Source organism: Barbatula barbatula (genome assembly GCF_947034865.1).
Source record: "Barbatula barbatula genome assembly, chromosome: 2".
NCBI classification, from domain to species: Eukaryota; Metazoa; Chordata; class Actinopteri; order Cypriniformes; family Nemacheilidae; genus Barbatula; species Barbatula barbatula.
The window spans coordinates 7,645,476-7,658,026 of NC_136767.1; the positions used below are offsets into that span (position 1 = coordinate 7,645,476).

The following is a 12,551-nucleotide window of genomic DNA, read 5'->3' on the forward strand; positions in this document are numbered from 1 at the left end:
ATAAGTAGGTATGACGACATGGCAACCACTCGCGCGAACATTCTGTCTCAACAATGTGTTCCAAACCGCGTAGTACTGAAATGTGCGCGTCTTTTAATATCTACTTCTGGTCGCCTGGTGGAAGTGTTTTTCCTGAATACGATGGTAACTACATCGAGTGCAAACCCCTGCAGCGTTGGAAACTTTGGGATTTCAATTCTAAGGTGATTTCAGATCACCGCGACTTTCGGAAGATTTGCGTGGCTTTCAACCGATCGGCTGAGGGTTGGAGGAGAGTTGGTAACTACACGCACACACACCCGAAGACACTAATAATATACCCGACCCGTGTCCGAAGCTCCCGTGAATCTTTTAGACCCGAACCCGCTCCAATGGGGTTTAACAAATGTAGTGTATAAAAGCCAAAGCTCTTAAACCTGCGAAATGCCTCAGTGGCCTGATTCTTCAGGTGCAGGTGTGTGTTCAGGTATCCAAGCATGATAAAAGCATCATGGTCTGTCCGAATCCTCTCTGGTGTAAAACATGGGCAGCACAATGAATTTCATTACCTTACTTTTACCTTTAACCTTTAAATTTACCTTTAAATATTCTATCACTATACATGGACAATTCAATCTTTTGGAAAACATTTTATAAATGAAATATATGATTACCGATGTTTAATACATAAAGAAAAATACATGATATATATATATTCCTTTACCAGTGTACTTGCTCAGAGCCACCTGAGCAGCTGAAGCAGCGTTCATCTGGAGTATGTTGTAGAGGTACAGTTCTGAATCTCTGTTGCTTTTGTTCAGCAGTGTGGAACAAACCCAGTATGCATAAGCCTTCGCACCCTCAGTCTGACAACAAACACATATTAATACAAGGTATTTGCATAAAATATGATTTTACTGCACAGTAAGACATTCATACATGAGTACTCAGTTCTGTGGTATGTCTGAAAAGGTCCATTGTGTCGTAACTTCCCACTGTTTCAGCAATTAAAGCCTGAGAAATGAAAAAGAAGTTTGGATTTGCGGTGTGTATTGTACAGACATTTATGGTGGCCATTGTGTTGCAACAGTGGAAAATGTGCAAATTGAAAAAACACCAGAAATGAAGAAAAATTATCATCATCAGATGTTTTTTCTGCTGCATATATGGAAACAAAACCAAATATTGCATTGCACTGCAAATACTAAAACACATATATTGAAATTCACTGCAAATACTCACAGGACAAACTGATACTGAAACACGCTGCAAGCAGCACACACAACAACAGAAATGTTTCCAAGGGGATGCAAAAAGTGATCTACAGAAACATCACATTCTGTCAGATCGTGCCACACTGGATAAGAATTTGTCTGATGATCTGAATGTTTGATTCATATATTACATACATACGCCAGTAGGTGGTAAAAATTCGTGTTTTAATCATTGCAGTATGGTGGGCCGTCACACAAAAAAATCCTCCTCACCATGACTAGAGTGACGCACTGTTTCCCCTTTCATTCCTAATTTGAATGGCCATTGTTGCTACGTTTGCAACTCTTTCACTCAATTTTTTCTATACTAGTCTTTTATCCTACCAAATGAGATGAAAAATGTAGTCTTATTTTATGTATTGTATATACACTTACCTAAAGGATTATTAGGAACACCTGTTCAATTTCTCATTAATGCAATTATCTAATCAACCAATCACATGGCAGTTGCTTCAATGCATTTAGGGGTGTGGTCAAGACAATCTCTTGAACTCCAAACTGAATGTTAGAATGGGAAAGAAAGGTGATTTCAGCCATTTTAAGCGTGGCATGGTTGTTGGTGCCAGACTATGCCAGACCCAGTTACTGGGATGTTCACATGCAACCATTTCTAGGGTTTACAAAGAATGTTGTGAAAAGGGAAAAACATCCAGTATGCGGCAGTTCTGTGGCCGAAAATGCCTTGTTGATGCTAGAGGTCAGAGGAGAATGGGCCGACTGATTCAAGCTGATAGAAGAGCAACTTTGACTGAAATATCCACTGCCACAACAAGCACAACCTTGAGGCGGATGGGCTACAACAGCAGAAGACCCCACCGGGTACCACTCATCTCCACTACAAATAGGAAAAAGAGGCTACAATTTGCACAAGCTAACCAAAATTGCACAGTTGAAGTCTGGAAAAATGTTGCCTGGTCTGATGAGACTCGATTTCTGTTGAGACATTCAGATTGTAGAGTCAGAATTTGGCGTTAACAGATTGAGAACATGGATCCATCATGCCTTGTTACCACTGTGCAGGCTGGTGGTGGTGGTGGTGTAATGGTGTGGGGGGTGTTTTCTTGGCACACTTTAGGCCCCTTAGTGCCAATTGGGCATCGTTTAAATGCCACGGCCTACCTGAGCATTGTTTCTGACCATGTCCATCCCTTTATTACCACCATGTACCCATCCTCTAATGGCTACTTCCAGAAGGATAATACACCATGTCACAAAGCTCAATTCATTTCAAATTGGTTTCTTGAACATGACAATGAGTTCACTGTACTAAAATGGCCCCCATAGTCACCGGATCTCAACCCAATAGAGCATCTTTGCGATGTGGTGGAACGGGAGCTTCATGCCCTGGATGTGCATCCCACAAATCTCCATCAACTGCAAGATGCTATCCTATCAATATGGGCCAACATTTCTAAAGAGTGCTTTCAGCAACTTGTTGAATCAATGCCACTTAGAATTAAGGCAGTTCTGATTAGTATTAGTATGGTGTTCCTAATAATCCTTTAGGTGAATGTATTATGGTAATATAACATGTTTAAACTAGAAAAAGCTAAAAATTGTTAAAAGCTCATGTCCCTCTATAGTGTAAATAAAATGTTAATATGTTTACAGTGATTTTGTACAAGCAAATAATTTAGTCTTCATTAAACTGCAGGCACATCCCAGTGGGGTACATTACTTTTCCCCTTGGAAACATGTCCGTTGTCATTTGTGCTGCTTCCGGTGTTTCTCAGTAAATGTTTTTTGTTTTGAGAATTTGTAGCACATGTGTCAAACTGATGAAGATGTTTTCTCTAGTAGCTGGTGTTTTTTATTTGCACGTGTTTCGTCCTGTTGCAGCAGTGAGTTTGTCAGCCACCTTAGATATTACATAAAAACCAAGTTGGACAGATTTTGTACCTGGCCAATCCAGCAGTTGACATAATGGGGCTCAAGTGACTGTGCAGTCTTGAAAGCTTCATGAGAGAGCTAAATAAAGATCAAAGTTGTTCAGCAAATTAAATTACTTAAAATAATTGATGTCATAATTTTATTTCCACATTACCTCAATATTTCCCTTTTTTAGATATAATGCTCCAAGGTTGGTCCAAGCAACCACATTCTGAAAAGTTATCAAGAGACACATTAGATACACCAACCTAAACCTTAATTAATTATGTGTTCCACACTTACATTTGATTCAGCTGTCACAGACTTGATAAAGCTGTGCTGTGCCAAGTTGTCTATTCCTAAAAAAAACAAGAAATGTGATATTAGAGATTTCCCCCTTCTGTAAATGTCGAAATAATCGGTCACATATTTAAACTCCTATTGAATCCACATTATGTGCAAGATGTACCTAATAAAAAAAGTAACAGAATCAACAAAGTCAATGAAGAAAAAGTTTAAAAGCATTAGTTTACAAATTGGATGTTAATTTAGTCACCTTTGTTAATTACAATATTATAATTGATAAACCTTAGCATCTGTGCATATGTCAATAATGTGGCAGGAAGGGCAAGTTCCAAATGACCTTTTGCACCCTGCAATAAAAATTAGCTGGAGGTTACAGACTTTACTTGTTTTTGCTTGGCTGGGGCTAAAGACTGCCATTGTCATGTTACTGGTTATAACTTTGTAATAAGGGCCCAAGCCACTAATGGTGTATGGCCCTATTGTTCTCTTAAGGATTATTTGAATTATTAGGGCCCATGCCACTAGGGGCGCATGGCCCTATTGTTCTAAACTCTGTGGACCCGGGGGCAGGTCCCAATGACATCAAGATATAACTTTAATGTTTACATGTATTTTTGTAACTCTAAATACAGGTGACGGTCATATCATTAAAATACCATCAGAAGGTTGATTTATTTCACTAATTCCATTCAAAAACTGATATATTTTAAATGTTTATGTCTTTCAATTTTGATGATTTTAACTGACAACTAAAAAAAAATCCCAAAATAAAGTATCTCAGAAAATTGGAATATTGTGAAAAGGTTAAATATTGAAGACTCCTGGTGCCACACTCTAATCAGTTAATTTAACTCAAAACACCTGCAAAGGCCTTTAAATGGTCTCTTTGTTTAGTTCTGCAGGATACACAATCATGGGGAAGACTGCTGACTTGACAGTTGTCCAAAAGACGACCATTGACACCTTGCACAAGGAGGGCAAGACACAAAAAGGTCATTGCAAGAGAGGCTGGCTGTTCACAGAGTTCTTTGTCCAAGCACATTAATAGAGAGGCGAAGGGAAGGAAAAGATATGGTAGAAAAAAAGTGTACATGCAATAGGGATAACCGCACCATGGAGAGGATTGTGAAACAAAACCCATTAAAAAATGTGGGGGAGATTCACAAAGAGTGGACTGCAGCTAGAGTCAGTGCTGCAAGAACCACTACGCACAGACGTATGCAAGACATGGGTTTCAGCTGTCACATTCCTTGTGTCAAGCCACTCTTGAACAACAGACACCGTCAGAAGAGTCTCGCCTGGGCTAAAGACAAAAAGGACTGGACTGCTGCTGAGTGGTCAAAAGTTATGTACTCTGACGAAAGTAAATTTTGCATTTCCTTTGGAAATCATGGTCCCAGAGTCTGGAGGAAGAGAGGAATGGCACACAATCCACATTGCTTGAGGTCCAGTGTAAAGTTTCCACAGTCAGTGATGGTTTCGGGTGCCATGTCATCTGCTGGTGTTGGTCTACTGTGTTTTCTAAGGTCCAAGGTCAATGCAGCCGTATACCAGGAAGTCTTAGAGCACTTCCTGCTTCCTGCTGCTGACCAACTTTATGGAGATGCAGATTTCATTTTCAAAAAGGACTTAGCACCTGCACACAGTGCCAAAGCAACCAGTACCTGGTTTAAGGACCAGGGTATCCCTGTTCTTAATTGGCCAGCAAACTCGCCTGACCTTAACCCCATAGAAAATCTATGGGGTAATGTGAAGAGGAAGATGCGATATGCCAAACCTAACAATGCAGAAGAGACCACAGTATACTAAGCCAGGGATCTTTTTAACGATAAAAAAAGTAGAAAAGAAATTGAAATCGGTAATAATGGTCAGGTGTTGACAGAAGAGATGTGTTTTCAGCAGATTCTTAAAGATGGGCACAGAATCTCCTGATCTTGTAACATCGGGTAGGGATCTGGTGGGTACATAAGTCTGAATTAGCAAGTGAAGATATGGGGGTGCCGAACCATTGGTGGTCTTGTAGGCCCAGAGCAGAGCTTTGAATTTGATGCGAGCGACTATAAGGAGTCAGTTTTCATCTCTCTCCACTGGCAACTGGTTAAAGCCTGTATCAGGCTCAAGTCATAATGCTTGTCTACAGTACAATCACTGGATCTGCACCGGCATACTTTCACACCCTCCTGAACCCCATCAAGATCCCTGCTGTCACAAAACGAGCGGCGTCTTGTATCGCCCTCTTCAAAGGGCAGTAAATCACTTTTGCGCTCATTCCCCTTCACAACACCTTTCTGGTGGAACATTCTTCCCAATGTGGTCCAGTCAATCACATCTTTTCTGTGAATACTTGACAGGCAAATTAAAACTTTTCTGGAAACTAGTAACTTGGTATTAAAACTTATTGTATTGCATTATTGTTCCGATATGATATATTGCTCCCTGAACTCTCTGTAAGTTTGTTTGTGCAAGCTGGGAGACCAGCACATTACTATAGTCCAGTCTGGACAGGATATCAGCCTGGACTAGGACTTGAGTAGCATGCTTGGACAAAAAAGGTCTTATTTTCCTAATGTTGTAGAGTATGAATCTCTAGGACAAGGTGGTGCTGGCAACATGATCCGTGAAGTTAAGCTGATCATCGATTACCACTGCCAGGTTTGTGATGATTTACATTTAAATGTATTCATTTGGCAGACACTTTTATCCAAAGCGACTTAAAAGTAGTTTTTTTAAAGTGGCACATAACTGCAGAGCAATCAGGGGTAAGGTGCTTTGCTCAAGGGCACTTTAGTTCTGAGCTGCTCGCACTGAGATTTGAACCGGCTTCTGATCACAAGCCAAACGCTATAACCACTATAAACCACTAGGCCAAAGCTGACCCCATTGTTCTGATATGTCACTCAGGCATGCTGAAATGCGTGCAGAAACAGTCAGATCGTCAGGCTGAAATGAGAAGTGGAGATGTGTATCAACCGAATAGCAGATAGGAAACACCATGTTTCCAAATGACAGAACCTAGGGATGTTATGTATATGTAAAAGTGCAACGGCCCAAGCACTGAGCTCTGACACACTTCTGTATTGAGATGTTGGGACTCAGAGACCTCACCTCTCCAGGATACTCTACATGACCTAACTGAGAGGTAAGACTTGAACCATTGTAAGGATGGTGCCAAGGTGTCCACACCAAAAGAGCACCACACCCTGAGAAACACAGAGCTTCACCCAATAAAATAAACTTGAACAGGGTTTGAATCTCCATCTCCAATAGCATACACCAACGAATGATGATTGCCAAATCATCTTCCTCTCCAACTGAACTCAGAGCACTTCAAAGCTCACTCTGGTCACCCATGAACTCTACCTAAGAAATCTACATAAAAAGAGGTTGCTCACACAAGTTATAGATCCTCTTCTTAGCATTATTAACTCATCTCTGACATATGCCTAACCCATATAAGGTGACTGTTATGACTGCCAATCTGGATTTAGAGCACATCACATTACAGAGACCGCTTTGATCAGAGTTACAAATGATCTGCTTTTTCGGACCAAGGTTGTATCTCCTTATTGGTGCTGCTAGATCTCAGTGCTGCATTCAACACCATTGACCACAGCACGCTCCACCATAGACTTGAAAATGATGTCGCCATTAAGGGAATAGCTCTGAAATGGCTTAGATCTTATCTATCCAACCATTTTAAATATGTAGCAATTAACAATGAGGTGTCACGCAAATCGCAAGTCCAGTAGGGTGTACCACAGGGCTCCATCTTAGGGCCTATGCTCTTTACATTATACATGCTAACTCTAGGAGATATAATAAAGCGACACTTTCACTGTTATGCTGATGATACGCGACATTATATTTCCTCGAAGCCTTTTGAAACACAGCAATTTCATTGAATACTGGAATGTATAGTCGATATAAAAAAGTGGATGAGTAACAATTTCTTATTACTGAACTCGGACAAAACTGAAGTCTTACTTATTGGACTGAAAACTGCAATACATAACAACCAAGAATAGTGCTTAATTATTGACGGATGTTTAAAAAAACCCTCATCTTCTGCAAAAATTCTTGCCGTTTTATTCAATAGTACTCTTTCATTTTGAAAACCATGTCGCCAACACATGTAAAATTGCGTTTTTCCATCTTAAAAATAAATCTAAACTACGTCATATGCAGTCACCATCAGAAGTTAATTCATGCCTTAATGACATCAATACTAGATTACTGTAATGCACCATTAGGTGTTTGCCCTGCAGGCCTATTACAAAAACTTCAACTGGTCCAAAATGCGGCAGCTCGAGTTCTTACACGTACAAAAAAGAATGAGCAAATTCGCCCGGATCTGTCAACCTTGCACTGGTTACATATAAAGCATAGCATTAACTTTAAAATCTTGCTTATTGCCCATAATGCACTGCATGGTTTAGCTTCTCGATACTTGAGTGAACTTCTCTTGTATTACAGTCCTTCACGTGCACGACGCTCTCAGGCGTCAGGTCAGTTGGTAATACCTAGAATTTCAAAATCAACTGCAGGCGGCAGATCCTTTTCCTACCTAGCGCTAGCAGACATTATTTTAAATATAAACAAAAGACACATCTTTTTAATCTTGCATACACTAGATTAGATTAGATTCAACTTTATTGTCATTACACATATACAAGTACAGTGTAACGAAATGTAGTTTAGGTCTAACCAGAAGTGCAGTTAGCAAGTGCAGGATATACAGTTAGAATAAATACAGAATACAATATGAGAGAATATAATACTATATAAATATGGACTATATGAATATGGACTATAAAAATATTTTGCAGTAGGAATGTTCTATGAAAATATGACAGTAGGTATATACTATGAACAATATATACAGATGGCTATATACTATGAACATTAATGTACAGGTGGATATGAACAGAAAATAATTTAGACTAAAATAGTGCAAGTGACTTAGGTATGCATAAATTATTGACATTGGCTATTAAAGTTGCAGTGCAATAGGTGAGTTAATGCAGTTGTCGAAGTTACAGTGCAGTGGATGAGTTCATGCAGTTATTAAAGTTACGGTGGAGTATACGAGTTAATGCAGTTAATAGTTTGCTGTCCAGTAGATGAGTTAATGCAGTTTATAGGTTACAGAGCAGTAGATTAGTTAATGCAGTTATTGAAGTTACAGTGCAATAGATGAGTAGATGTAGTTAATAGAGTTACAGTGCAGTAGATTAGTTAATGCAGTTATTGAAGTAACCGTGCAATAGATGCTGTTAATAGAATTACAGTGCAGTAGATAGGTTAGTGCAGTTACGGAAGTGGTCCATTAGTGCAAATGAGCATTCAGTTAAATATTCCTGGTGTGCAAGTGAGCAGTATAGAGTGCAAATGATGCTGTCTGTGTGTAAACAGTCCGGTAGAGCAGATAACATGAAGTACTGGTGTGTACAGTTCAGTCATGCATGCAGCCCTGTAGTGCAATGTAAACAATGTAAACACAATCATAATATAAATATTCCAAAGGTTTAGGCTGCACTAGTTAGATCACCCGAAACAGGAACACTTCCAAAAACAACTGATGTATTTGTTGCATCAAAGAGTACAGAACAGTACTCTACTCTCAGCCAGTCTTGTCTCATACAAGGTTACCTGAGCGGGCAGGACGCAGTCCATGCCAAGACCTGGCAAAAGCTGTGATGAAAGGAAGCAGCGACTCTACAAAATTTCAGCCGCTATTAGATTATTAATGATAATCTTAAATCATTTTTTTTTATTTTGCCTTGTTGTGCAAGCACTGTTGAGCTTGTGCAGAGGCTACAGCTTTTGCCAGAGGGGAACTGGAATCCACTCGTTAGGCCTGGTTTCCCTCAGAAGTTTTTTTTCTCCTCCAATCGAGTTTTGGGTTTCTCACCACTGTTTGCATACTATTTTGCACTGTTTGTCTTGCCGGGGGGCAAACATGATTATTTAATATAATAATTTCTCAATTTCTTTAATTAACATTACCATTAATGACATTACAATTGAATGGACAAAGTAAACTGATATTACAGTTGCCAGTCTTAACAGTTTACGAGATTTGGCTTTCATTTTCATTTTCAATTTCATTTTTATATTTCACAGAATTGCTAAAGTATCTGTATCTATTTAATAGGAATATTGAATTAATGGGATGCAGGAAGTATTACAGCAGGTCACATTGGCTAAAACACGTAAAGAAACACTATAAAAGTATATTGTCAGCACAGACATTCGCATTCAAATGAGATTAGATCTCCGAGGACCACTGAGTTGGGCGAAAAACAGCAGGTAAAATGCTCTGGAATTTTTACAGTGATCGTGTGAGAGAAAAAAAACAGGTTTTGCTGATTCGGATGGGATTAAAATTGCAAAGTACGTCTAGGAAACACAAATTGCTCTACTGACCCCGTGGAAAACTAGTCCCGTCCGAATAGGGCTTAAGAGGCATTTCAATAATTAAAGCCTAAATTCATAGCTTATTTTGAAAATATTTTTCACTATCCTTCTAAAGAAACAATTTCAATGTGGAATTGCATGATGGTGAGTAAAAGTATTTTTTATTTGGAATAACAAATTTAGTTTTTTTCAAATTTTTAAAGTGTTTAACTTTAATAATAATAATAAAAATAATACACTTAATTTAAATGGCGCCTTTCAGGACACTCAAGGACACCTTACAACAGAAACACAATCAATAAAACACCAATACATACAATAAAATAAAAGCACAAACGATTACAATGAATAAGCAGGGGTATGTTTTAAGTTGTGATTTAAAAATGTTGATAGAGTCCTGCTGACAGATATGAAAGGGTAATGAGTTGACTAAAGGCCCTGGCCCCCATTGTGACTATTTTAACAGAAGAAATGAACAGGAGATCAGAAGAGGAGGAACGGAGGACATGGGAGGGAGTGTAAGGAGAAAGAGTTTATATTGAATTCTTTGGGGTATTGGGAGCCAGTGAAGTTGGATGAGGATCGGTGCAATGTGTACTATTGATTTTGTACGGGTAATAATTCTAGCAGCAGAGTTAGAAGGGCATTACAGTAGTCAAGGCGCCGGGTGACAAGGGCATGAACAAGAACTTGGGTTGAGTGCTGAGTGAGTGATGAAAGGAGTCTAGAAATGTTGTTTAAGTGAAAAAAAACAATGCAGACTATATTGTTAATATGTGAAGTAAAAGAAAGAGTAGAGTCCAGTATTACACCTAAACTTTTGACCTGAGAGGAGATGGGGACCAGACAGCCATCAATACTTATACTGATCGATGGGTCAGGGGTTTTGGAGAGTGTAAATTTGGAACCAATGAGAAGAACTTCACTTTTATTACCAATAAGTTTAAGTTTGTTATTTGTCATCCAAGATGTAATGGCCTGTAGATAGTCAGTAAGTGCAGTGGGCCATGATGAAATACTGGGTTTTGTGGAAATGCACAGTTGAGTTCAGCGTAGCAGTGAAAGTAAATACCAAAGTGCCGAAAAATATTACAGAGGGGAGGATGTAAATGAAGAACAAAAGGGGACCTAACACTGAGCCTTGGCGAACTCCATGGTGCAATGGGGATGAAAATGACTATGTTTTTCATTTGAACAAACTGTTTCCTGTCGGTGAGATATAAAATGAGAACCACTGTAAAGCAGTACCAGTGACCCCAGTGCAAGCCAAACGCTCAAGTAAAACTGGATGCGAGATGGTATCAAAGGCGGCACTAAGGTCAAGGAGGAAAGGATGGAGAGAAGGCCAGAATCAGCTGCACGCAGGAGATCATTGGTGATTTTAACTAGGGCTGTTTCAGTACTATGTTTAGAACGAAAACCAAATTGGAATGTCTCAAACAGATTGTTATTTTGAAGATGATCCTGAAGCTGTGTTGATACGGTAGTAAATGGCAGTAAAAGGTAGATTAGAAATGGGATGGTAATTATTGAAGTCTTTGGGATCTTAACCAGGTTTCTTAATTACAGGTTGTGGCGAGTCACCCCTAGCGCAATCAGCGTCGCCATGGCAACAGGCACAGCTGTCGGTCGTCAGAGAATCATCTCAACCGGCATAAAAGCCAGTTGTGCAGACAACACGGGGGGCTACCACTCCATAACATGCCAATGCCTAATGTTGATCTCTCCTGTTTATCCCAGGTTCAGACTATTGACGGCCGTCTGCAGCTACGTACCCACGCTTACCGCAGCAAAACTCTACAAGGGATTGCCCGGACAGGAGGGTTCACACGAGCACACGGGATCGCACGGATAAAAGGGACTTCACAGACACGAGGGATTGCACGGGCCCGAGGAACTACACGCAGACGGGGATCAAGGAAGAGCACGGCTCACCACCCTGCAACGTACCCCGGTGCACTGAGACAGTGTCTTTTTGTTTAATTTTGGACCCTTTAATAAATTCCCCTCCGGGGCATTGAAAGAACTGGAAGAGTTGTACGTGTTATTTCTCCACTCGTTACATAGGTGTAACTCAAGCAGTTTTGAGTGATAATGGAACAATGCCGGTGGACAACGACAAGTGAACTATGGCAGTGAGGACAGGAGAAGGTGTATGGAGACACGATTTAACCAAAAATGAGTGGATCAAGGGAACAAGTAGGTGGGCGAGCTGAGATGATGATGTTACTGATTTGTTGGGTTGATGGTAAAGTGAAGTCAGAGAATGTGGGGGGTGATGTTGTATATAAGTTATTAGTCCAATACAATCAAGGTGTGTTGAAAAAGATGTAGTCAAATGCTTAAGGATTGTGTCAATTTTGTTATGCAAAAAGCCTAGAAAATCTTGACATTGGGAATCAGTAGTAAAGTGGAAGGTGGTTTAAGACTCCTAAATGTCTTCCAGTTCACCTTTTTATGGACAATGCAGAACTAATGCAATGAAAACAGAACAAATTGAATAGCAGGGTTATTTGTGTACTACCTTTTGCCATGGCAACCACTCCAAGAGCATTCCAGTATGTGTAATCAGCACTATCCAACATGACCGCCTTTTTCAGACACTGCCCAAACAAAAAATTGTATAGCATCAGACTTATATCACAAGGACTTGTATGTTAAAAAGCTACCAAATGTACTACTTCGAATGTATTGTCCTTCATTTTA

At 39.7% G+C, this 12,551-nt stretch overlaps 1 protein-coding gene across 3 annotated transcripts in view; it reads right to left on the minus strand.

The window, feature by feature from the left end:
- Positions 1 to 12,551, minus strand: part of skic3 (SKI3 subunit of superkiller complex) — a 73,633-nt gene that overhangs the window by 24,395 nt on the left and 36,687 nt on the right. For all 3 annotated transcript variants that reach the window (XR_013786297.1, XM_079450666.1, XM_079450665.1), the window contains exons 20-26: positions 12,370 to 12,448; positions 3,426 to 3,481; positions 3,298 to 3,354; positions 3,153 to 3,221; positions 919 to 993; positions 704 to 845; positions 417 to 510 (exon numbers count right to left, since the gene is read on the minus strand). Coding sequence is in view for 2 of the 3 variants with exons in the window: in XM_079450666.1 (XP_079306792.1) it covers positions 417 to 510; positions 704 to 845; positions 919 to 993; positions 3,153 to 3,221; positions 3,298 to 3,354; positions 3,426 to 3,481; positions 12,370 to 12,448 (572 nt within the window). In the remaining variant the exon portion in view is untranslated. The remainder of the gene's footprint in view (positions 1 to 416; positions 511 to 703; positions 846 to 918; positions 994 to 3,152; positions 3,222 to 3,297; positions 3,355 to 3,425; positions 3,482 to 12,369; positions 12,449 to 12,551) is intronic.